General features: G+C 39.7%; 1 protein-coding gene across 4 annotated transcripts in view; it reads right to left on the bottom strand.

Moving 5' to 3' along the window:
* Positions 1 to 2,896: 2,896 nt before the first annotated feature.
* TMOD2 (tropomodulin 2) overlaps positions 2,897 to 27,776 on the bottom strand; it is a 42,080-nt gene continuing 17,200 nt past the window's right edge. For 2 of the 4 annotated variants that reach the window (XM_019730637.3, XM_019730636.3), the window contains exons 4-10: positions 26,155 to 26,277; positions 23,125 to 23,211; positions 20,089 to 20,219; positions 18,432 to 18,539; positions 12,358 to 12,501; positions 6,986 to 7,130; positions 2,897 to 4,867 (exon numbers count right to left, since the gene is read on the bottom strand). In XM_019730637.3, the coding sequence (XP_019586196.1) occupies positions 4,833 to 4,867; positions 6,986 to 7,130; positions 12,358 to 12,501; positions 18,432 to 18,539; positions 20,089 to 20,219; positions 23,125 to 23,211; positions 26,155 to 26,277 (773 nt within the window). In that variant the 3' untranslated portion in view covers positions 2,897 to 4,832. The remainder of the gene's footprint in view (positions 4,868 to 6,985; positions 7,131 to 12,357; positions 12,502 to 18,431; positions 18,540 to 20,088; positions 20,220 to 23,124; positions 23,212 to 26,154; positions 26,278 to 27,776) is intronic. The other 2 variants (XM_074327742.2, XM_019730639.3) reach the window with 1 other exon arrangement.

Genomic DNA, 27,776 nt, shown 5'->3' with positions numbered 1-27,776 from the left:
TTGCTGTTATGGGCAGATGGGAAAGAGGTAAGCTGAGCAGAGATTACTTCTGCCCTTAAGCAAATTAAAACCTTTAATTTCCATCTTCCTTCCCCACCTCACTCAGCCTCTCCACTAAATTCCTGAACCACAAAACAGAATCCTATCTGATCTAGTTGGGAAGAAAACTGCATCCATCCTGGGTTCTGGGTACTTTCCTCTCTCTCTCTCTCCAGTTTGTTACTAGGACGCCTGGTCGTGTGATTTTCATCCAGAGGGTCCAGCCTGATTCTTCCAATCATCCTCACACCTTTCCTCTGCATGTGTCTCAGTCCTTTAGCTCTGAGGATGGCATGGTGAAGGGTGGGAGATTTGAAATGAAGAGCAACAAGGAAAAACTGCTACTGGCAGAGCTAAAACACTTCACCTCAGTTCTCTGCTCGTTAAAAGTAGCTATTACTGCATCATTAGTATGAGAGGAAGGAAGGAAGCTTCAGGATTATGACTTAAAACCCAATTCCAGTGTTCTCCACTGAGTTCTCCACAACTCACATACCACAGAACCCAGTATTCACAACTTACTGCCCCCGCCCATTTTTGCTGATGCTATAAACACTTGCACTAAAGATGGTATCCATTGTGCAAAAAAGGCACTCTATCCCTAAAAACCAGAAACAAGTATCAAATTCTATCAATCCAGAGTTCTTATACTTCCTCTGTCTCCTTCACAGTGCCTAGGAGAAGGCTAATTACATCATATCCATGAAAAAAGGAAATTTCTTCAAACTCTTTTGTAAATCTAAAGGGCTATCTTACATTTCAAGCATGCTGATGCTTGATACCTGTTTCAAGTTTGAGTGTCTGAAACATTCTCATGGCAGTTATTCAGAGCACACTGGCTTCCCTAATGCTGGTGCCCTGCCAGGGGCCACATTTCTGTCTGGAAGAGAAGCTGCTGCTGTTTTGATCGGGTGTGCCAGGCTTCCCTTAGGGAAATTGTTTTCAGGAGTATAGGCGTTGGGACGATTTCTGAGTTCTGAAATGAAGATGGGCTTCTACTGTACGATGAAGTGCGTGCTCTAAGATGGGTGAGCTGCATGTGCCCCTCCAGGTTAGTGATTCTCTACCTAACCTAGGCCCACAGCAACTCTGAGGGGGTAAGGGAAGAAGGACTGGGAGACAGCATCTCCCGAAAGCAGTCAATTGTCCAGCTTTAGTCAAATATCTCCTTATAGTATTTGGTAATAGTTACGTACAAAATATTATATACAGTGTGCCTTACACACAAGGAAGGGGCCGAAATACGTTGATGAAGATGAAAGAGTTTTTACTTACACACTTTAGGCAGAGAGATTTGGTGCTAAAACAATGAAGTGATTTTTAGGCTTCTAATATTCTCTAAGGTTTATCGTCCACACACGTTGTGAAATTTGGTGGTTGGTGACCCAAACTGCAAACATATTAACCTGGGCCTGCAGCAACTCTAAAAAGGACAAGGGACATGGAGGTGGGGAGAGAGCATCCCCTTCAATCCGTTGTCCAGATGTAGCCAAACACCTAGTTAGATATTTAGATAGTTGGCATGAGAGTGCGTGCACACACACACACACACACACACACACACACACACAATTATTTACATTAGGCCCTAGCAAAATGAAAGGAAAGGATTAAATCATGCTGATGAGGATGAAACAGCTTCATTACATACTTCCATAAGATGGGGAGATGTAGTGCTGGACTAATGATACGATCTCTAGACTTCCAAAATTTATCTCCTAAAAGTTTTTTTCCACATATGCTGTGATATGAGCCTGTAAGTCCAGGAGAGTGATTTTACACTTAACATGGGCCTGTACATGTCTAAAAGGGGAAAGGATGTCGTCTGGGGAGAGATTATCTCCCTTCAATCAATTGTCCAGATGTTGCCAAATATTTCAATATTTGGCAAAATGCATATATATAAAAATACTTTATACACACATATGTCCCACTGTGATGGATGGTAAGGGATTAATTACGCTCAAGATCATGAAAGAACTTCTACTTACACATTTTGGGCAGATGGGGAGATGAAATCCTAGGCTAATTAAATGATTTATAGGCTCTTAAAAATGGAAGTTTATCTTCCAATACTTATCTTTAATATGTGAATACTCATGGAAATGTCACCTTTCAAGCTACTTTTAAAACACAGGTGATAAACTGATTAGAAATAAATATTTGATTTCATAGATTCTATTACATGTGACCCAAGTATTTTACAAGCTAAACAAGTGCTCAATTTTGACAGTATCCCATTATCTTGTTTTAATACTATCCATCACTGCAGCGCAAACAATCATTATCAAATTCTGATTTTTTCCCCTTGGTTTCTGTCAGGGGGTTGTCAGAAACCCCCCCCCCCCAGCACGTTGGGGCTGCAGGGCACACTCTGTAGGATCCAAGATTTCTTCGGGGTAAAGGTAAAAAAGAGAGGGTATGAGAAAAGAAAGGAAAAAGCCGAGGGGCATGCTAGGAACTCGCACACTTAAATATATCTGCAACAACTCCAAAGTGATAGGAGAAAGATAAGGAAGAGAAATGGTCTTCCCGTTGGCAACATGGTAATCAGAACATACGTATACAAGACAAGAAATATATACATTTTACCCAGTGGTGTGCTGATAAATGGTTATCAACTAGCAACCTACGGGGAAAAACAGCCCTGATACGCAACATTTGCTAATTTCCATGGTAAAAATATCCCGACCATGGCCAATTTCAAACCAACAACCACAGTACTGAATTTCTGGGTTTGTGAAGAACTACTGAATTGGGAAGAGAGATAAATAGCATACCATTACATGGTAGATCATTCATACAGAAACAATAAATGCAATTAGTCTGAAGAGAATAGAAAATAGTAAAATGTATATCTGAGTATTACTTTTGTTTTTAATACAACATTAATTGTAAGCATCTCATTTACTTTTTAACAAAAAAATTGGCTGTGTTTAGCAACCAGTTTGCAAAATTCTTGAAAATTTAATAATCAGTAAGCCAGTATAAGTCAGCTCCAACATAGCACACCGAAGGAAGAGGGAAGGAAAAATCGGACTGCAAACCATCAAATAATACTTACTATTTTTTTGTTGTACAGATAGGGATATGTAGAAAACTAATCCAAGGATTTGTTAGGGTTCCCAAAATGTCAACATGTTTTGCTCATTACTCCCTCAAAAAAATCTAAAATATTCTCAAGAAAATGAGATGTTTCAAAGGATTTTAGAACGCCAGATGCGAATACTTATAATACCGATAAGTGTCCAATTTTATAAAGGATGTCTATCCTAAACAGTTTCCATGTGCTTTACAAGCTAACTAGAATAACATGTGAATTATGTTACCCTTAACTTGTTTTACTGCTATCAAGCAACTCAGGAATATTCAATACCTAACAAATCCTGGATTGGGCCCACCTTCTCGGAGAGTCAGCCATCTCTTTAGCTCCAGACATTACCAGGATGTCACCTTTAAAAGGCTCAGAATTACAGAGATAAGAGAAAAGAGAATGAGTTGGAAGGAAGGGAGGGGAGAAGAGAGTAAGGGAGTGAGACCTAAAGCTACCTGTCAGAGTGCCACCAAGTACAGCCTTGGGCACTTACAGTTCTCAAAGGCATGTGAGCTTGAGCCAAAGGCTACAGTCACTTGTTTCCTTATTTTAGCATTGCACTGTTGCACTGCTAAAGTAAACGTTTGAAGCATACTACCATGCAATCATCTCAGTACTTTTACACGCTTCATTCTTGAGATGACAAATATCTGGATATGTGATCATTTACATTTTTCCGCATGATTCCAAACATCATGATGGATCATGCCTTGTAGACGAAACTCTGTATAATTAACCTGAATGTTCACACTTCATCCCGCGATCCTGTTACAACTAAAGATAAAGCAATACGTGCTTCTAAAATTTGCCAAAATAATGCAATCATGTGTATCAGACAATCTTGATTAAGGTACAATTATTGTTGTTTTATTTAGGAGTGTAATGTTTTAAAAGCTTCCCTCTTACTAAAATTTAAAAATTTCCCATCATGTCTGGAAATCTTCAAAACAGCTTTGTAAAAAGTTATTATTTAGAGTCATGTTAAAGATTAAACCTATGATGAATAATCAGTAAAGGTAGCTGTGCTAATTAATTTTGCTGCCTGTGAATCTGGCTTGAAGCTATATTTGTGGGTTAATGAACACTTTACATTTATTTGCTAAGGCTGTGTTAAAGCCTCATAATGCTGTCTTGCTTTTATGATGACACCAATGATCTCTGATCAGCGGGGCATGTGCATTTAGTGATATTTCTGGAACTAAGAAAGAATTTACGCTAAGTTGGTCACATTTTCTTACCCAGTGAAAGATTGGCAATACTAACTTCAACACTTCTCATGTATTTAGCCTAACTCAAAGCTATGCATGTAAACAGAGATAGGCCTCTATCGTAATCACAGCTACAAACATACTTGTATACTCAATTCCTCTCAGTGGTTAAAAAAAAAAAGTTCATGTAGGAAAGCAAGACAACCCAATATGAAAGTGGTTAAATCATTTTCGATTGTTGTCACCTAGTAAGACCTGCAAAAGGCCACTGGTGCAAGTGCCAGAGGTGCCCATGAGCAAATAAAACAATTGTATATATTAAAAAATCCAAGATAAATAATTAGTGCTAAAAAATAACAATTAAATTATTAGTGGTGTGGTTAACGGAAATGAACAACCTTTGATAAAATGGTCCCGAAGGGGAAGGAGAAAAGTTTTTGTTCGTTTCTAAATGGCTGCCGTGGTGAAACTTCGCCTCCTGTTCTAGAGATTTACCTTCGGTCTCCTTCAACTCGCTTTTTGCGAACTAGGTAAAACAGAAAGAAAGGTTTAAAAAAACACAGTAAAGGAATAGTCCTTAAATTTCAGATGAACATTAATCGCACAAAATAGCAAATCCATACACCTGAGGATACAGTTATCTTAAACTTCAATATTCAATCACCCATGGCAGTAAGTGGAAATGATAGAATAATCCAGTGTTCTGCGGGATTTAAATATATTTAAATATAGCTATGCCTGATAGTTGAAAACTTGAATGTTAGAACTTTCCCATTTCTGCAGAGTGGAAGGTTCAAAATAGATCCACAATATAGTGAACTTTTTAATACAGTGGTACCTCACTTTTCGAACATAATCCGTTCTGGAAGACCATTCGAATTCTGAAATGTTGGAAAACTGAGATGCAGATTCCCTATAGAAAGTAATGCAAAATGGATTAATCCATTCCAGACCTTTAAAATCAACTCCTAAAACTGCAAATTTAGCATGAATTTTACTATCTAATGATACTGTAGATCCATAAAATTTACGGTGTTCGTAAACCGAAATGTTTGTCAATGGAGACATTTGAAAACCGAGGTACCACTGTAGTTTCTTGGTCACCTACCCACAGCACATCTTTTCAGCTTGTGCAACTCCATCACCAACTGGCTTTAATTAACACCCCAGGATGATATTCACTATCTATTCATTCTGATTATGGTTTGAAGACCAGGAGAATCTGCAATCAGAAGTTCAGAGTTTTTAAACCTGTTTTAAATAAAATCTCCTAAGTATCAACCTCCAGGAAGGTGTGATTCAGATGGCAAGCAAACTCAGAGATAAAAGTTCCCTTAAACTGGTTCCTAGTATCAAAGACATTGCCCGGCTGCCTGTTCCCAGTTTGTGCAAACCTCTTCTTCCGAACCCTTTGCCTCCCAACGTGTAGGCTTTTCTGGTGGGGTGGAGGAGGGCTACTCTAACCTTCCTGCATTTAGCAAAAACGGTGCCCTGGCTGTGGTGTTGCCCCAACTCTCCACTTTAAATAGCCCAGCCTAGTCTGCAGAAAATTCGACCAATGCTGTTGCCTACGGATGCTGCCCCTGGACTCAGGATTGCCTGTTTACTTCAAATCACTTGTTTTGCCTGTTTTCTGTGGTCTCCGTGTTGTTCAGCTGTCAGCCCCGTGTGCTTTTCCTCGGTGCCTTCCGACTACTGCCTCCGTCCTTCCCCAAATCCCTGTTTACTGGGCTGCCTCCTTAGACTCACCTTCTGCACCCCGAAGGCAAGCACTGCCATATGCCTGGCCAGCCTCTGGATGCCACACACGGCAACTTGGCTGCGCCTCAGGGTCTTGGCTAAGCATGTGTGGGCAGGAAACTGGACACTAACTGTTACCTGCCCGCTTCCAGTTCTAACTGTTAGCTTCTGCCGTGTCCACTATCTGAATCCTCCCCACGGCCAGCACTACACCTGCTGGAACAGTGTAGTTCTCCTGTCCAAAGTCAAGCATTGTGTCCCTCAACCTCAAACTGGGGACTGAAGCCTGCTATTGGCTGACTGCTTGCCAAGTGGACTGTCTACACCTGCATTCTTCTGTGCTGTGGGGAACTTCCTCATTTTAACAACAACAACAAAATGCCACAGATCCTCAGCAAAGAGTAGGGGCAGCAGGAAAGATCAGACGATAACTGAGAAAGCTACTTCTGAGTTTACTTTCAGAACTAGTTCCGTCAGTTCATTTCACATGTAAATCACCAAAGTGTCAGACATAACCATATTTAAACCCAAGTACAAAAACACAGGACTCAAACATAAGTGAACTAGGCATTTCCATGTCATTGTGTCCATCTTCTGGTGCAGATAACAAGAGAGGGTGATTACATGTAAGAAGTAAGGAAAGGAGAAGCAAATACATAAAGGAAATCGAGCAAACATCAAAAGCTGTCTGGAAGAAATAAAAAAATAGTTCTTGAGAGAATGCTATAATAAAACCTAAACACTGTGAAACTGATGAGGATTGCTATGACCATGTAACATGTGCCTTTGATGAAGGGCTGACACCCAAGACCAGTGGAATAGTGAGAGGTTATATCTGAAGTGGAGAAATGAATGGTCACCATGTTTTTCTCATTGCTAACAGCATGCATTATGGCTACATTACCCAGGTCATTATTCTTTGTGATGGCAGCTGCCACCCTTGTTCGTGGCCCTTGCTTCGTAAACTGATATCCAAACTTAAGGATCCTTGAATTCTCCTCGAGCATCTGAGCAATTTCCATCTCTACGGCTGTTCCCAACTGCTGTCTCTGGTTGCAGGTGCAGACACATACACAGAATGACCAAGAAGAAAGAGGAAACAGTTACTTGCATAGAAAAGATGCATGGCTACTTGTTGGACAAAAAAGCAAAGAGGCAAAAGTCTCCAATTGAATGGGACAAAGTCGCTTGAGATATTTTCTCTCATGCAGTCATTTGCTCCTTGTCTAGAGGCAAAAACCAACAGATAGTCATATCAGCAGGCATGCTAACCTGAAAAGACTAAACCAATTATTTATGAAGGAAAATATGATTCCAGATGTACAATTAAAGCAAAATTAATATCTGGTGTTTCCAATTTACCCCAGTATCTGTGGTTTAAATAAAGGATGTTTTTAATAGTATGTCTTATAGCAATCAATCCTATTACTGAATTTCTATTCCAGGATCCATATCCAAAAATAATTAAAGATCATCAAGTGATGGACCATTCTCTCTCAGCAGAGTCTCACTAGGAGGCCTCCAAGAGGTTTACCTGTGGTTCAAACCATAGCCGGGTGAATTCTCAAAAACTAAAGGAGTTAGTTACTGGGCTATAGAAAAATCCCCAAGGTTTTTAAGTTTGTGAAAAGAGGTTTTTTTGTTGGTCTTTTAAGTTGAGACATAGAATAATTGAAAAATTAAAAGTAGAGTTTTAAAAAACTGCCAGTACGTAAAAATAGGCACTTAAAATAAATTTAAGGAACACAGCATATTTTTTCATAATATATTCATTAAATTATTTAGAGTAAAAAGTACAGGCTCGTTTAGGAAAAGCAAACAAAAATGTGTATAAAATATAAAAGCTCTCTTCCCCTAATATTCCCATTCCTCACAGAGGAAAGCCGGTTTGGTATGTAGTATGAAGTCCTGTAAACACTTTCTGTGCATTCATGTCCAGTAATCACATGTATGTCTATGCTTTTTTATCACAGAAATGGATTCTACTAGCATATTGTTCTCACTTTTTTTCATTTAACATTAAGAACACCTTTTCATGTAGGTTACTATATGTTTTCCTCATCCAATACTGCATAGCATTCCATTGTAGCACTGGATCATAATTCATTTAGCTGGGTCCTAGTGACTGTTACATTACTTTCAGTTTCTACTATTCCAAACAATACTGCAGTGCACTTCCCTTGCACACACAACATATCCTGGGGGCATTTCTGCAAGTGTGCTTGTAGGGCAAATTTTAGCTGGGTCCAAGAATAAGCATATTTTAAATTTTGATATATTACTGACTTATCTTCAAAGGTTATGACAAATTTTACTCCTGCTAACAATGTTGGAGAGTTACTGTTTTCCCTACTCTAGACAACATCAGATATTATCAATCTTTTCAGATATTATCAATCCAAAAGGTAAAACTTATATTTTACTTGTATATATTTAATTGATTTAATTTGCTTTTCTCAAATTACAAATAAGAACAATTAATTTTCTCATGCATTTGTAATTCCTTTTTTGGGAGAAACTACCAATCTCTGTCATTTGCCTATTTTTCTCCCAGGTTATAGTGCCTGTGTTTTCTTTTCAAAATTGATTTGCAAATTTCCTACTTATTACAAAAATTTGCTGAAAATACTTTGCTCAGTTTGTCTTTCTTTTGATTACTTTAAAGACCTTTTTACCTTTTCATATGGTCAAATTTAACAATCTAGATTTTATGTCATGTTTAAGAAGTCTCTCTACTCCTTCTGATTTCTTCCATTTGTTTTATGATTTTATATACTATAATATTTAAATCTTGATTTTATCTGGAATGAATTTTAGCATAAGAATTAACATAGAGCCTCAACTTTATTTCGTTCCAAAATGCTAGCAAATTGTCTCACCATCTTATACTTCATTCTTCTCTCAGTGATTTGAAATACCAACCACTTCACTGCAAAATTCTCAGGTATACCTGATGTGTTTCTGGACTCTTACTCTATCAGTCTATTTCTGTGCCAGTATCATGCAGTTGGATTGCTTTATAATATATTAAAATCTATATACCTTTTAAATTTGGAAAATTTAAGTATGGAATAGATGAAGGAGAAAAATTTATGGAGAAACTTTTGTGTCCTAGGCAAGTTCTAAGGCTTAACTCTTTGCTCCTCATCCTTCTTTTTATCCAACAACCTGTCAAACAAGTCTCTCACCAAGAAATTAACAAAATGTGACACTTCCAGTCAGAAAAGAACAATTCTAGAAATCCACAGGGTAGAGATTAGCGATCTAAGCTTTGTAGGTCTATGGGAGGGAAAGGCAGCAAAAAAGTCAGAGATACTGACTTCCTAGTTTTATGAGCAACTTCAGCTCATGACACACTTTAGAACAGTGGGACTCTGTTAAGGATTGAGACCTGAGCTAAGGTTGGGGCTGCCATAGTTATGGCTTATGCCCCTGGAGTGGGCCAAAGTGGTCCTATCCAAGGGCAGCAGGAGCTCATGGTGGATGTGGCTGACTGAGAGGGATGACATGCAAGTTCCTTTACTTCCCCTCACAAATTTCAAGCGTTTGGAGTCCTGCACTTGGGTGACTTAGAGGATGGGTGAGCTGATGGTGAATATGAAGGATGTAGGAGCTGAAGAAAATTATATTGGGAGGGAGCATAGAAAAGAAGAAGAGAAAGTAATATAACATAGAGCATCTTCCTTTCTCAACCTGAATCTTATTTTGATTTAGGTCTTTTGTGTTGTATAAATCCAGGGTACCAAAGCGACGCCAAAATTTCTCATAATTTGGACAGTACGTTTCTCTTTTTAATTTTAAGTCACTAAATACAAAGAAAAAAATAAATGTTTAAGAATACATTTCTTCAGATCACCTTCTGTTTTGAAGTGACCTCGTTTCTCTACTCAAATTTATTTAGCAGTTGCCCATCTGTTTCATGAATATGCACCAGACTGTCCTTCTCATGGGGCAACTGATTAAATTATTACATATTTACCTGGAGCCTAGCCATGGCGGCTTGCCCCACCTGCCCCACCGGTGGGTTCTCAGCACGCCCTCACTCTGGTGCAGCTGTCTAGTGCAATGATGCTAACTTGGTCTCAGCAGCTGGTCCTGCCTGAAGAAACTGTCTTACAGAGTGTTTTATTTCAAACCCTCCATTAGACAGATGAGGAAACTGAGATTTACTTCTAACAGTATATGAGTCAATGAACAGAACTGTGGATGGAAATCAAGTTTTGACTCTGAATTTCCTCATTCTTGGCATAAAGCAGTTATTCTAGAACTTAATCCTCTTTCTTGTCACAAGTAAAGAGAAGCCATTTCAGAGGCATACTGGGGGACTAAAGTTGAAAAATTACACAAATCCATTCCTAGGTGACTAAAGAGGAGTGATGAGGTTAATGATTTGGAAGGGATTTAAGAGAGCAAGTTCAGACTTCGTACTCCAGAGTCTACTTCACAGGCATTATAAAAAGCTGCTCTATTCTAAATTATCAGGATTTCAGCTCATTCACTAGGTATAAGTTTGTTAGAGTCAGCAAATAAAAATACAGGACATTCAGTTAAATTTGAATTTCAATAAACAATAAATAATTTTTTAGTATAAGTATGTCCCAAATATTTCACGAGACACTTATACTAAAAATTAAATGTTGCTTATCTGAAATTCAAATTCAGCTGTATTTTATCTGGCAACCCTAACTAGATAGTATTTTACAAGGAACTAGGAAGAGTGTCTAGCACATTGTTTCAGATATGGGGTTTCACTATGGCCTAAACCAACACAAAAAGTTAAATACACTTTGGAAGAAGGTATCCACTTCTGTCTTAGATCTCCTGGAAATATTTACTAAGAGCCCTCAATGTCTTCCTGACACTAGTCTATCTGATAAATACCCCTGAGCTATCACTTCTTTTCTCTCACTTCATATTTCTCTCTAGCTTGTTTTCCTGCTCTCCCACTCCCTGATGACTCTTTTTTAATTTGCTAGCAGCTGAATACACATCAAGATACACAGCATCGAGCACCTCCTGTGTGTATTTGGTCATTCCCCTGTGCTCCCCTCCACACCTCTGCATTTGGAAAGCTGTTGCTTCCCTTCTGGGGAGTATGAGTGAAGGCCACCTGCCTCCTGGCGGCCTTCCCCTGCTCCTATGGCAACAAGCCTCAGCAGGAGTCCAGGGACAGAGGACCTGCGCTGTACAGCCTGCTTGTCCTGGTTAGCAAAAATGGAGAGTAGGGCTGTTCATGGCACCTGTTGGGGGTCTTCAGGCTTAGGCAAAAATCCTGGGTGGGACCCTGGGGCTTTATCAGATCTTGGAAGGGTCTAGACCAGTAAATTTCCCAGACATGTAGCGGGTAATCTCAACTGGCATGTCCCCCACTGTCCCTCCTACCTACCACTGGACGGGAATGCTCATCGAGCGAGTCTCCTTGCTCTATCCTCGATGGCCCTTTCTTTCTACTTTACAGAGTCTAGACCCCTCAGATTCACTAAATCTCATTGCAGACACTTCCCTGTAGCTGAAAGGGCAGGGCACGGCATCATGCTGAGAACTGAGACTTGCTGTCTGTGGACAGGAGCCAGCTGAAGCCAGCAGAGCAATTCTGGAGGCACTGCAGGCTGATGCTGGGAAAAAGAGGTCTTCAGGGGACAGGAAGTGGTGGCTCTAGGGAAAAGCAGCTTGCTTTGGCTGTTGATGAGAGCCTGAGAAATGCTGCAACAGAGCTGAGATTGTGATCAAACTGTGGGTGTGGCCTGCTAATCTAAGCCAGATCATCTTCTAGAACCCAGATTCTTTTAAATGAGCTCTGTGGCCAGCACCAGACTGCAGAAGCCTGGTCTGCTCTTTCTTTCAGCTCTGGCGGCCTCCATCTAGGGACAAGGAGTCTGTCTCTGGGCATGGTCACTCTGCTTTCTCCTTGTAGCCGTAGTCCCAGTGAGAGGCAAACAGCAAGGCTGGGAAAGCACTGGGTTGAGATCCTGCTAAGAGGCAACAGTGATGATGGCTGAACAAAGCAGCTGTCACACCTCTGTCCCTACCTCCTCTCTTTCTCCTCTGGTGCCTGACTAGCCCAGGGCTGGGGGATGGCTGGCTCTTTATGTGTCAGGTTGCCCCACTGTACACCGCTTAATTATTAACATGCTCTCTCCCACACACCCCACAGGCCAGAAGTTGGTATAATTTATAGGAAAGCCAGCACACCAAACTGAGTGACAGAGCTTTTTCTTTTAATTCACTCCATTGTGGCATTCCCTCCTTTCACACGTACCCTGTGAGTTAGTTTACCTGGTTGTCAATCTTGATCTCCGTCAAGGTGTCATTTTCTCTCAGTGCCTCTATCAGGGCCAGGATCCCAGTTCCAGTTATAAAATTGGATTCTATGTTTAGACTTTTCAGGGTCTTGTTTACTTTCAGCATATCTGCAAAAGCCTTAATTATACAAAAAATAAATAACCGTTAGGGTTTCCAAAGATTTACTTCCTGAACTCCCCACCACCAAATTAAATAGATATTTTTACAGTACTTAAAACCTTAGTTAAATCATACCTTCACCTCCAAGTAACAAAGATAATGTTTTAAAACTCAAAAAAATTGTTTAGTCCAGCAGCCTAGACTTATGAATCTCACATACTACAAAACTGAAAAAAAGAAAAAAGAAAAAAAAGATACTGATGTAGGATTACCAACTTTGTTTTGTTAAGTAAGGAAATTTAAAAAAACCCATTGTCATCTGTTATCATTGTCATTTTTTTTGAGAAAAGGCATTTTAACATTAGGAAACATGTAAAAAGGATATAACCTCAGAATTATTTTATTTTGTCCCTTTTATTATGAATGGATAAAAAAACTTTACAATTGACTAGCATTAGCAGACTACTGATTTAGTCATATCATCAGGTCATCTAGAAATCAGAATTCCTCAAAGACAACTTTTGGAACAAAGTCACCATTCAGAGTGGCAAACCCTCTGGAGACTCCTAGTTCAAGACCACAGACTGCACACATGTACCTGTCTATTCACCTTGTTCCCAAAGTTTTCCACTTCATAAAAAAAGATAAAATTTGTAAGTGACTGGAACTCTCGCGGTACAAGAAAACAAAAAAGGGGGGCCATTATCTTGAAGAACTGCTAAAATACAGGAAATAGAAAGATTGGTGGAGAAATTAGCACAAAGTCCCAACTGGGGCATTTCATTAAAGAACTGCCTAAGGAACAAATGTAAAAACTAGAGCAGATGGACAGCACACCACCCTTCCCTCAGCTTCCCGGAAAAAGAGTAACTGCCAGCACAACCATCAGGGAAAAATCTTCCTGAAAGAGCCTCTAGTGAGGGTGCTAGGACCTGAGAAAGAAGCAGTGCAGAAACCGAGGCACCTCCAGACCATCACCAGATAGGGTCAGTGAAAGGGGGAGAGGCAGCTACGCCCAGGATTGAAATTTACGGAAATCTACCCTACAGGACAACATGACATAGAGGGGACAAATATTATTCCAGGAACAGAAACAAATGTATTTATTCTAATTGTTATTCTCCCTTCCCCACCCCATACCCCTCCAAAACTACATAAAAGAGAATACATTATATCCATAAAATAAATACTGACTATTATGAAACAAAAGAGAAATAAGAACAAGAAAATGTTTTGAAAATTTAACATAATACATTGAAATAAAGTAAAGTAATAAACATCAGAATTATAAAATGAGCATGGCTAAAGACCAAGCTGGTGAGCTAAAAGATAAAGCTGAGGATATTTCGAAGAACGTAGAGTAAAAAGACAGAGATAGAAAACATAAGGGAAACGTTAAGAAATATGGAGGAAAGCTACAGAAGGTCAGCATTCATCAATCGAAGTTTCAAAAGGAGTATGACAACACAAAAACAACAGAAAGGAAGAAACTATAAAATAATAGGGAAAAACTTCCCACCATTAAAGAAAACTATAAGTTTTTACCTGAAAGAACACACTGGAGGCTGAGAGGAATGAATAAAAAGGCTCATAAATGGGTACAAATGAAATTTCAGAACTCTAATGGAAAAGAGAAAGTCCTAGAAGTTTCTAGCAAGAAAAAATGTTACTTATAAAGAAAGAAAAATCAGGTCTGCATTAGTGACTCGACTGTAAGGCCCATGAAAACAGAGATTTATATATTTATATAGCCAGATAATTGTAAATGCTGGTAACAAGTTTTAAATTTTGGAGTCAATCTATTTACATAACGTAAAATATAATGACCTAAGATCATAAAGTTCAAGTGTGTAAAGATAATAGAATAACTACAATTTAGGGGTAGAAGGAGGGATGGAAGGTAAAATGAGTACAGAAATGCCCCTATCTTTTCTAATGGAGGATCAAAAATTATCTAAGATGATAAATTAAAAATAAAAATATATGTAGATCAGTGTTTTTCTACCTTGGCTACATATTGAAATGACCCGGAAGCTTTTAAAAAACATACCAATGCTTGGGCCCCACCCCAGATGAATTAAATCAGCATCTCAGGTGGTGGCCTGAACAGCTGCATTTTTGAAAAACTCTGCAGGTGACTAATGTCCATCCAGGATTGACAGACACTTTAATTAAAGTCATAAAGGCGACAACTAGAAGAATGAAAAACTAACAGTGATTGCTCTGGGGAACAGAACAAGGAACTTCTAAATTATTTACATTGTTTTACAGAGGAAAACACAGGAAGAAGGAAGAAGAGAAGGAATCCAACTTGAGACAAGTACAGGGTTTCTCAGCTTTGGCACTACTGACATTTGAGGCAGGTAATTCTTTGTTGTGGGAGGTTGTCCTGTGTATTATAGGAGAGTTAGCAGCCTTTGAGACCCACCAAATGCCAACAGTACCCCTCCCAGTCATGACCACCAAAAATATCTGCGGGCACTGCCAAATGTCCCCTGGAGGGCAAAACTGCCCTGAGGTGGGAACCACCTGACTAGAAGAATAATCCTGGGTATTAGTCAAGCAGTCGCTTGACCTACAAAGAGAACTCAAAGATTTAGACTGACATCATCGTACACCATGTAAATAAAAGCACATTTAGGGCCTGGTCTTTAATTAGAATTAAATGTACACATTTTAATTAGAGCACCAGAAGGGAATGCATCAGGCCTTTCCGTATGGATGCTCCAAGCTTTGGGATTTACTTTCATTATTAGAATCCAACTGTCAGAGCAATTACGCATTTATAAAAAAGTTGTAGGACTCCTGGCAAGCAGCCAGGATCTTGCCAATTTCTTTTAAACTTGAGAAAACACTTTTCTCATACTGAACAAAACAGGAGAAACTCAGCCAAGCATAACCCTGGGCTGTAGGCCCAAGTTCGTCAGTTCAGCAAATATTTGAGCATCTATTACATGTGCTGGCAATAATAACATTAGTAAAATAAAGATTAGATTTCTTAAATGTTACAGAAATCATTAGAGTAGAAATATATTTTTAAAGAGAAGGTTTTGTTTTCTGTACTTTACAGTATTGTATGAAAATGCAATTTTCTGCACTGTCCAAACCTGTGCCATCCAAATGGTAGCCACGAGACACATGTGGCTATTGAGCCCTTTAAAAATGGCTGGTCTGAATTGAGATGTGTTGTAAATGTAAAACACACACCGGATTTCAAAGATGTAGCACGAAAAAAAGTTAGGTAAGATACCATAGTATATTTTCAACTTACATTTTGAAATAATATATTGGATGTATTGGTTTAAGTAAAACACATTATTATAATTAATTTAATCTATTTCTTTTTGTTTTTTTTAATATAACTACTAGAAAATTTTAAATTATACGTGTGGCTCACATTTGTGGCTGTCATTTTTTTTTAATTATTGCACAGCCCTGTACTAAACTCATGATTATGGCATCTTTGTTAATAATAATAGCATTTTTTACATATTTGGGCTTTTTCTCTATATTAGCATTCAGTGAGGGCAAGTTCCATCAATACTCACTTCTATAGATGTGGTTATATGGAAGTACTTGGTGCATGGTGATCTAAACTTGATTACAGGTCACTTAAATTCACTTGGAGTGGCCACATGTTGTGTAATCTTAGTTAAGTTACTCAACCTCTCTGAGCCTCAGTTGCCTCATCTGTAAAATGCGGATAATGCTAACTCACATAAACATAGCTTGTCTACATTCACAATGATCCCACAAGTGCCTTGTTGAATCAGTTTTTGAAACTCAAATAGGAAAACGTCTTGAAGCTCTTTGTTTTGATGCTGATTTTTCTTTCTTAACAGCAAGTCTAAAGATCTCTATTGCCTGTGAGGTAATCAGCCAGTTTTCGACTTATAGAAAGGTTCTTTCCTGACAAATGGCATAGATGACAGGGAAATCACCTGGGGGCAGCCAGGTGAGAGGTGGGCTATCCAGGAATAGAGCTGAATAAGGCCAATAGAGGCTTTTCTCTTCACACCCTTACAGATAGCAATTATTCCTCACAATTATATGGTGTGTTTGTCACATGGTATGCATTCAGGACATAGTTGTTGCATTAACAACAGTATCAAAGGGATTATTATACTTGGAATTTATTTAGTTCACTTCTCAAGCTATTTACTTGACCTAGAATAGAAGTTAGATTATTTACTAGTAGACCCTGGACTATAAACTATTCCCATCCCTGCCATTTTACTGTAAATAATATATTAAATAGCAGTGACAAATCATTTCTTTATTTATCCCTTTAGTCACTTACAAACAAAATGTACTGTGAGTATTTTTGCTTTATTGGAAACAAATCTACTAAAAGGCAGAGGTTATACAAAATCAAATACAGCTAAGAATCTTTAAATTGCTAATTTCACCTTACCAATGATCTAGTTGTGCTCTTTCGCCATTTTAATTATTGGTTTCAAATTCAAAACTACTTTCAAACTACAAATTTAGGTATGTAATAATTGCTGGTAAAAACATCAATTTTGTAGCTTAGTCCCTCTTTTACATGAGTGCTTACTTCAAGTTTACTGTTATCATCATGGAAATATTCTCTATGCTGAGGGGTTGGAGGGCACATTCATTCGTTCATTTAATAAGTATTTTTCAAACATCTACTCTGCACCAGTACTGTAATAGGTAGTCATGACTTTCATGTTCTCTTTTTTTTTTAAACTTTTATTTATTTTAAGTGTTTTTCCAGGACCCATCAGCTCCAAGTCAAGTAGTTGTTTCAATCTAGTTGTGAAGGGCGCAGCTCACAGTGGCCCATTGGGGATTGAACCGGCAACCCTGTTGTTAAGAGAACCGCGCTCTAACCAACTGAGCTAACCAGCTGCCACCATGTTGTCTATTTTTAAGGGTATTTTAGACCTTCCAAAAGACATGTTACTTTAAATCACATCATCAAGTCAAAAAAACTTTTGGGTTTTTTTAGCTTTATTCAAGGGCTGAGCATCAGATGCTCTAGAAACAACCACAGGTTGATGCTTAGGCTCCTGATAACTGACATTTTAGCAAATGTTTGACAGTGAGGCATTGTGTGTAAATATAGCATAGCTTGATGGTTAAGCATCTAGTTGTGAAACCAGAAAGACCTAGTGGTGAATCCTGACGCTGCTGCTTACTGGTTGTGTTACCTTGAAAAATTAATTAACCTCTCTGAACCTCAGATTGCTCATTTGTTAAAGTGGGAACTAGTAATAGTACATACCTTATAGTATTATAGTGAGGATTAGGTGAGATGTGTGTAAAGCATAGAGATCAGTGCCAGAATTTACTAATTGCTCAAAAAATGTTAGTTATTAATAGGAGGACTAACACTGATGATGGTGATGACAGCAGTATTTACTTGGGTCAAGCGCTTCCATATTTAGCTGAATTATCTGAAGTGGATAGAAGGGCTTTTGGTTTTCTTTTTTCCTGCATATTCAGTTTGATAGTGTCAAACAAAAAATGTTCTAAGATTTGGTTGTTAAAATATTTTTGAAACATAGTAATCCATTTCAAAAACTAAAATGAAATATACTTTAATATTTTTATGTGTCAAGTTCCTGTAGGATTTGGGGGTGTTGTAATATCCATTGATTGTGACAGAATGTTACTGTAGATGCAAAAGTTTCAGAAAAGTTGTACTAAGCCCAGAACAGAATCTAAATATTTATTTAGCTAAATGCCTAAACTAATAGTGTTTCTTTTTCTTAAAATTGTAATGCTAACAACACTCTAGTTAATTCAAAGTGCTTGACCACTGGGTTCTGTTTTACTGTCTCTGTATAACTAATTTTGTTTATTAACTGTGTAGAAAATAAATTTACCAGATCTAAAAATTGTTAATGGATCAAACAAATTAGAAAGAGTTTCTAATGAATTAAATATTTTCCTGTTATATTTCTAAGAATTTTACTCACAATAGCGACTGGGTCATTGCTGCGAGTTGCAGCCAGGCTGAATTTCATCACATGAGTGTTAGTCTCCAGAGCCTTCGCAAATTCCTTCAGGGTTGGAATTGGAATGTTCTAAGATGGGAAAGATACAGATAGTTGATGAACCAGTTGGCAGCACTCCCACCCCAACCTAAGGACCCACAGCTTTCAAATACTTTATATGTTTAGATGGCTAATGACATGATATCCCCTTTTAAAGACATTCATCATCCATCTTCCAGCAACCAAGCCATCCCTAGCAACCGCAACGCTTAGCGTCCAATAAGGGAATCTAATACAATAGGACATTTTGACATCACCTTTCTGTTTACTAACCAAGGAATTATGCACATACCTTATTCCCCTCTTCTTCTTTTTCATTCTCTATATTCTAACCAGACTGAGCTATTTGCTATTTTTTTAAATTAACCATGATCTTTCTCTCCTCCATACCTTTAGACATACTTTTCTCTTTGCCTGGAAATTCCTTTGTCCTTTTTTCTGATTAATTCCTATTCACCTTTTAAGACTCAGCTGAAATATCACCTCCTTTGTGTATTGGCTCTCCTAGGCAGGATCAAAATTTTCCTTAACTGCAGTTCCATAACAGTGGGGGGCTTCCCACATCGTGCTGTAATTATTTCTTTAGTGTTTTTCTCCTAATATAAGTTCTTCAGAATAAAGACCATGTATCTTACTCCCTCTTCTACAGCACTTAGCATAGTACTGACCACTGAGGAGGTGGTCTAGAGGTTGATGTGGGGCGTGTGAGTCCTAGATGTTCTGCAGACTAGATCTGTGACCGAAGGCAACTTAACCTCTTTAAGTCCTACTAAAGATTAAATGAGATAATGAGTTCAAGTATTTCGCAAAAGATCTGGTACATAGTGAGTACTCAATATCGGTTATTATTATTAAATGCCAGAAGTTGGCTCAAAAAGAATGAACAAAACAGATATCAGACAATGTTCTCTCTCTCCCTCTCTCTCTCTCTCTCTCTCTCTCTCTCTCTCTCTCTCACATACACACACACATATTTTTCCTCTCTCTACTGCCAAATAGAATAAAGTAGAAGTGACTTCAGAGAATAGGTTATAAAAGGCATTATGGCTTCCCACTTGCCCTCTTTCTCTTGGATCACTCACTGTGGGGGAAGCCAGCTGTCATGAGGTGAGGACACTCAGGCAGCCGTATGGAGAGGGCCATGTGGTAAGAAATTGGGGCTTCCTGCCAATAGCCACTTGAGTGCGCCATCTTGGAAGCATATCCTTGGGCCCTAGTCACTACAGCCTCATTGAGACACTGAGCCCCCGATTACCCAGCTAAGTCACACCCTGATACCCACATTCAGAAACTGTGTGAAATAATAAATGTTTATTGTTTTAAGCCTCTAAGTTTTGGAGTAATTTTTTATTCAGCAATAGATAACCAAACACTATGTTTAACATAACTATTGTGATTCTTTTCAAAGAATCCTAGAAATCACTCTTTTGTTAAACCCACTCTTTTGAATAGGACATATTGCCTCAAACTTAGTGACTCAAAGGACTGCAAACAGGTGTGAAAGCAGGTAATCAATCATGTCCATTGTTTTCTGAACTCATGATAAATCAAGTCACTGATAACAATCATAATGAAATACCTTAATGTTGTTGAGATTGACTTCTTGCAGGCTGGGGTCATTGGCTTTCATCTGCTGCAGACTTACTTCTACATTTGTGGGATTGGGTGGTTCCTCAAATATAGGCTTGACCTTTTCACCTTTGACCACATCTGAGACACAAGTTTTAATTTTTAAAAAAAATGTAAGAGATCTGTCAAAATCACTCCCCAAAATGACCTTTCTTTCATATGCTCTGATTGCAATAATACTTTAATATCAATGACAGCAAGCTTATTCTCAACTACGCAAGCATGAGTATGGTATGGCTCTGAGTTACAGTTTCAAAGATTAATGTTTCTCAACCACCATCAAAAGAAGTCTCAGTAGTTGACACTGCATGGAGTCAAAAGTGCAGAAGGCCCTACAGCAAAATCAACCCCCCCAAAAAACCATCCCTGGTCAGTTATTGCTGCTCCATATAGACCTCTTTCAGACTATAATAAACAAATCCCAGGATCTCAGATACAAAAAAGAAATGCTGAGATGCAAAAATGAATACATAAAGACATACATTCAAGGAGGTTCACTGATGTATTACTTGGGACAGTAAAATATGAGTAAAAAAAGGTACATCAATAGGAAAATGGTTAAATAAATTATAGCATAATCACATAATAAGATGCTATTCATTAAAAGAATGAGGCAAATCTACAGGTACTGGTAAGAGAAGAGAACCACGATTTGAAAAAAAGTTAGTGAAAAATGAAATACTTAGGTATAAACCTGACAAAATCTGTACAAGATCGGTATAAGGAAAACTACAAAATTCTATTGAAAAACAAAAACAAAAACAACAAAAAAAGAAGCACTAAATGGAGAGATATTCCACGTTCATGGATAGGAAGAGTGATTATTGTTAAGATGTCAGTATATCCCAACTTGACCTACAGCTTCAGTAAAACCCCGGTCAAAATCCCAGCAAGTTATTTTGTCAATATTAACAAAGTCTAAAGTTTATACGGAGAAGCAAAATACCCAGAACAGCTAACATGATATTGCAAGAGAAGAATGAAGTTGGAGGACTGACACTACCTGACTTTAAGACTTACTATAAAGCTACAGTTATCAGGACAGTGTGGCATTCATGAAAAGAATATGCAAAGAATCAATGGAACAGAGTACAGCCCCCAAATGGACCCACATATATAGTCGACTGATTTTTGACAAAAGAGCAAAGACAATGCAATGGAGAAAAGATGGTCTTTTTAGCAAATGGGTGCTGAAACAACTGGACACCCAAATGCAAAAAAAAACTGACATTTTAGAAGACAGTTTGGTGGTTTCTTACGAAACTAAACATACTCCTACCACATGATCCAGTAATCATGCTCCTTGATATTGATCCAAAGAAGTTGAAAACTTAAGTCTACACAAAAACCTGCACATGAATGTTTACAGCAGTTTTATTCATAACTGCTAAAACCTGGAAGTAACCATGATGTCCTCCAGTAGATGAATGGAAAAATAAACTGTGGTACACCAGATAATGGCATATTCTTCCGCAGTGAAAAGAAATGAGCTATTGAGCCATGAAACGACATGGAGGAACCTTGGATGAATATTACTAAGCAGCCAGTCTGAATAGGCTACATACTGCATGATTCCAACTATATGACATTCTAGAAAAGGCAAAAATATGGAAACAGTAAAAATGTCAGTGCTTGCCAGGAGTTAGAGGGGAGGAAAGATGAATAGGCAGAGCACAGAGGATTTTTAGGGCAGTAAAACTGTTCTGTATGATACTATAATAGTGAATACATGTCATTATACGTACATTTGTCCAAACCCATAGAATGTAAGACACCAAGAGTGAACCCTAATATAAACTATGGACTTTGGGTGATAATGATATGCCAACACAGGCTCATCAGTTGTAACATATGTACCATTCTGGCACAGGGTATTGATAATGGGGGAGGCTATGCATGTGGAAGAGCAGGGGGCATATGGGAAATCCCTGTGACATCCTTTCAATTTTACTATGAACCTAAAATTGCTCTAAAAAAATAACATCTCAAAAAGAGTTAATGACATGTATGTGTATGTATAAAAGCCCATAAGGTTATACACCAGACTTTTAATAGTAAACATGTTGCCAGAATGTTACCCTTTGACATTGAAGCTAAAATGGATGAACATTTTTCATCTCTATGCATAAGAAATCAGAAAGAAAATAAAAGAATATTGCTCGTTGTCTGGGTAAATTACCCAGTATAAATGATGATCTATAAATATGCTGCTGAGACTAGAAAGCATTTCCCAAGTTTCCATCAAAGAGAATAAAATATGATTAATCTTAGAAAAGCTGTGATCTTCGGTGAGTTTTCACAGCACCTGGATCATATTATACCAAAACGACCTGATTATTGTTCCATCCCTACCACAGATAGATAAGTTCCCTTGGGCAGGGACCATCTTTGTACCTAAGTCTAGAACACGCTAACACATCGTAGGTATTTAGCAGATGACTGACGTGTAAGTGGGAAGAGTCCAGTGACCAGTACACATCCCCAGGCAATGGTGACATAGAAGACAGTAGTCTGGAATTTTTCTGTGCCAGCAATTCCATGCCCGTGTGTCTTTCATGCTCTTTGGTGGAAGCAGGTATTCAAATTCTAATGACAAGCATCCATTATTGAGATAAAAAGACACTCAAATGGAGACAAGAACTTATCTAAGATACTGAAAGTCTGTTCACATTCTATTCTGACTATGAAACCTTTTTATCAGCAATTTTGCCTTTTGCCTAAGCAGAGGCACTAAGAGAGTGTGTTCTGGACAAAACCACTGATTGTTACTAGTTACACTGCCTGACACAGCTCCCATTATCAGCACCTCTATTCTGGTTTGATTGCTCAGAGCCCAGTGATCCTTGGTGAACTGACAAAGCCACCTTCAAAGCCTGCAGGAGAGAAGTATGGACTCACTAGGAGGCCCGGTCAACAGGCCTCTCTCCTCCCAGCAAACCTGGAGGCTCCCAAGTCTCACAGAACCACAGATTGCACGTCAGCTTACTTCTCACAGGCCCTTTGCCACCTTTAGTGCTGGCTGTTTCTTCATCAAACTTTGGATTATTGAGCAAATTGTGAACTCCAAGGACAGCTGAAAGCAAAGAAAATCAGTGAATAAACATTAAGTTTGGGAAAGCGCTTAGGATGTCCACATTGTTAATTTGTCCCTTGAAAAACAATTCTTCATATCATAAAGATAAGTCTCTAAGACCCCCTTGCCTTGCATGGTATGTGGCACATGTATTGAATTAAATAAGTTTATTAAAAAACTCCTCCTTCCAAGACCACCAGCAATCTTCACAGGTCCTTCTACATCTAGACATGTGGAATCATTTAGGATCTGAGGGACAGTGGTCTAGTAATGTCCCCAAATTACTGCAAATCTGCTGAGACCTCCTTGTGAAGTAGATTTAACTCTTCGGTGTTCTCATCTGTAAAATGTGAGTGTAGGACTGAGTCGAAGGATATTTTAAGATCTAACATTGTACAGATGACAACATGTATTTTTCCAGAGGCAAAGAGCAGAAAGATCACGGGCCTCTTTCAAAGTAAGCCTCACCAAAAGGAGTTGTCCTTTCCCCACCTTGAGCATCCCAGGGTGGGAAATAAAAGACAAGATGTCAGCAATAAAAGGTCCCATAAGCAGGCTGAGATTTTGAGTCTCCTGTAGTACATGGAACTTGCACCAGGGGGCAGCAAAGTATGCGAAAAACAGCACTGACGGAGAATCAACACCGGCAGGCTGAAGCTGCAAGTGCCCCCCAAGCTTTCCCTTTGCTAATGAAATTACAGGTGAGGAATTACAGGTGGCCACCTGGTGAAGGATTCTAGAATAGATAATCTGTCAACAGGCGGAAGAGACACACCTCTGAGCTCCTCGGCAGCTGTACTGTAATCTCCACATTAGAAGGAGGGAGGACGCCAGCTCACCACAAGCAAAAACAAGTATTTAGGGCAGGCAAGTCCAGGGTTTCAGAGGGGCAATCAGGAGCAGTCAGACAGAGTTTGAATCCTGACTCCGTCATGGACTACCTGTGTCACTTGAGAAGTTACTAACAACCTCTGAGCCTCAGCTTCCCTACCTGTAAAATAGGGACAATGATACTTTATCTACTATGAAGATTAAATGACTTCTGGTGTGTCAGGCAATGTTCTAGGTGTTTTACAGATGCTTGTGAAAGAAATAAGAATTTGCCATCGCGTTTCTGGAATTGTCTAGGGAGAAGATACCCTATTTGATAAACACAGGCCAATGTGACCATCCGACAAACATATCTTGCTTTGGCGCCACACTCACTCAGTAACTTCTAATTTTAATTTGGCTTCCATTGCCAAGTTTTAGTTTTAGTTTTATCTGTTTCCTATGAATCTGGCTAGTGGATCAGTCCCCAACACCTGGCCCCAACCTGACTGCTGCTATACGTACTGGCAAGATCAAATCTCCAGACCAGCAGAGCTGAGAACTGGACTCTGGGTGGTAACCACACCGAGATAGGCCACCGTGGGAGGTGCTGTCTTGGAGATCAACTGCTAAACATGATGAACCATCTGTCTTTCTGCTCTTGGTCTTCCACAGTAACACAGGCAGAGTGGGGATACTCTTTCTTATCTACACCTTAAGGGTTGGCAGCCCGTTCACTCATTGGAGCTGCTCTTAATTTTCCATAGAGAGCAACTCCAGAGCAGATGCTGCCAGCCGCCCCCAGCCAGCTTCCCGCTGAGTGCTGCGGGAGCACCTGATGAGGGAAGGAGGCTGAGTAAAGATGACAACAGTTTTCTATTGGGATAATCTCCCGGATTTTATGGTATCAATTTCAGAATCTAGTATCTTCCAAGTGATGGGTGATTTTCTCTTTCTCCTTTCTTAGGCATTTCCTGGGAATTCCAGCCCAGCCCTGCATGCTCCCTTTGGGCAATTCCCATGGAGACCAGGAGGCAGCCCTTGGGAGGAGCAGTAACCATGATAGGATCCCTCCACAGCAACCACAGGGCTAAGAAGACTGTTCACTGCAAAGTACCGTCTGAACTGGTGACGCAGGTGCCTAAACTCCTGCAGTGACTTCTGAGAGGGGTTCAAAAACGTGTACTTAATACTGACCATTGATATTACTACAAAGGAATTAAAATACAGCTGAAATAGTTTGCATGCTACTAGAATACGGCATAGCTGGTTCTCCTGGGAAGAAAGAGATTATAATAACATTTCTCTCCCAATGGAATAAAAATGTGATAATTCTTGCTAAAGCTGCAGATTGTTTTTTAAAGTACCTCTCTCCTGGAGTGACCTAATGACCCTAATAATCCAAATTTCTATCTCATTCGGAAATAGATGTATCCCATTTGTGCACAAATATGCTGGTATATGCATGGAACCTTTCGTGAAGGATGTAAAAGAAATGGGAGGGGAACCAAGTAATCAGGGTGAAAGACTTCCTTTTCAGTACATATTCTTTTGTACTATTTGGGCTTTTTCTATCTGCGTGTATAACCAATTCAAATAATAATAAATAATTATTTTATTGTTGCTACTCTTAAGAAAACTAGAAAAAAGTGAGCAGATTGGGCTGAATATAGACTCACCTTACTGGGTGAGTGTAACAGAAAATTAGTCCTGCTCCACAGTTAGGCTAACAGACCTCTTAGTGGGAGTGACTGCGGGGAAGAACAAGACGTTCATGGAAAATTTGTGAGGATAAAATGTAGTAAAATGGCAAATGCAAAAGCTCCTTAGGAAGCATAAGGACTGTTATTTTATTGTTTAAGTTCTCCACACTCCTTCATCTTTATTCTTGTTAATTCCTCAAACTCCTGAGTTTTGTAGGATGGGTATTATTGTGGCATTTTACAACTGAAATACAGCAGAATGCTTGCTCAGAGAGGTTAAGTCACCGCCTCAACTCTTACAGCTAGCTACGTAATGGCTGAGGTCAACCTGGCATTATGATAATTATCAGTAGCTATGGAGAGGCACAAAGGTTACTGCCGTAGAGGTCACAGAGTCAGACAGGAAAGTGTCCCAGAGCTGAGGACTAACCTGCAAGATCGTAGAGTTCAGTGTCAGAGGCGCTGGCCAAGGCTTCTTCCAGTTCTGGGTCAAGGGTCACTTTTTCTTCTTTACGGATTTCTATGGGCTTTTCCTTGGGGATAAAGACTCTCCCTTTAAATTAAAAGAAAAACAAAAACCATTGCATGCTGCTGCCTTATTGTAGGGTAAATGGACTGACCAGAGAATGCCACTCTGGCCATTAAGCGCTGTCATTAAGCCATTGCACATCCAACGAGGATTCCTTAACTGCTGGGAAGATGCCAATATCAATAACCCACAAGCAAAGGGACGGAAGGTCAGAGGAGGAATCCTGCATTCTGCGACCCGGAGATCCAAGGAGCCTACAGACAGTCTTTCAACACAGAGGACAATGGTGGCCCCTCTCTGCCCTCTCTCCCATCCATCAGCAGCACTGCCCTTAGACCTGGGCCAGAGGGCTCTGCCATGAACACCACACTTTGGAGGGCGCAGCTCTGGTCTCCTCTGGCCGCTCCCCCCCCCCCCCCCCACTGCTTCTGCCCCACTGAGGGAAGAGTTGTGGGACCAAAGGCACTTTCACATCTAGGATAGAAGCCGCCTGTTGACCCACATCCCAGGTACCTGGGACTCTGGACTTCTCTGCCTAAAGATCCCTGAGCCTGCTTCCCGGGTCTGCATGAGTCCCTTCCCCCCTGCCATCCTCCTGAAGGCACTGCTGGGGTGTGCACCCCCAGGTCAAGGGGAGGCTGTTTGTGGATGAGTATGGGCAAAACTTGGCTATGTAGGCTGGGGTATCGACCATGTGGGCTTGAGGCCCCAGCAATGCAGGACAGACACACGTCCTGTGTGGAACTCTTGCAAGTCCAAGAGCATTGGCCTAGGCATATTTGTAAAATAATAGAACATATTTTAACAGTGTGTTAGCTTCGAAATATTTTTTTAAATTAGCACATTGGCTTCTACTTGTGTTCTTGCCTTGGACCCTGCAAAGACTTGGGCCAGATTCATCCAAACGGCCCCCGGAATTCCTAAAGGACAAACTGGTGATGACCCAGTGTTTTCCTCCCAATAATTGAGATTACACACGACGAGGATGCTATATCTGAAGTCACTGGACTAGGTAGTGAGCTGGGGACACAACCACTTCTCTAGTGCTTACCAAAGTCAGCCTGACTTTCTGTCATACTTAGAGCTGCGGAGGCCTGCGCAGCAGGGCTCTCTGTGCTCCCCACACATGAGTGCTCTGTTACCACCTCCTACTTCATCCTGTCAGTCGGATGCCATGTATTCTGGCCCCTGCTCACTTCTGAATATGCCGTTATCTGCACCTTGACCCCCACCCACCTCCAACCCAAACCTCTGGCTAATGATCACATTGCTGGGAGGAGAGCATGTTTCCTGCTCCTAACTTCCAGCCAGGCCAGCACACCCACATCCCACACGGGCAATGGCTCAGCAACGTGAACCCCAGAAACCCCAGAGCCACAACAGGGACACTCCAGACCTACTCACACTCTTGCCAATTCTTTCCAGCTTTGACTTTTGGTCTCTCTCTTTTTGAGAGCTGCTCTTACTTCTTGGCAAGTTCTCTGAAACTGGCCTCCTCCATTTTGATCTTTGGAGTTCCCTAA

Source organism: Rhinolophus sinicus, chromosome 3 (genome assembly GCF_057876585.1).
Source record: "Rhinolophus sinicus isolate RSI-liver-muscle chromosome 3, RSI-T2T, whole genome shotgun sequence".
Classification (NCBI taxonomy): Eukaryota; Metazoa; Chordata; class Mammalia; order Chiroptera; family Rhinolophidae; genus Rhinolophus; species Rhinolophus sinicus.
Note: the sequence above shows the minus strand (reverse complement) of the source record. Positions and strands in the feature narration are given on the sequence as shown.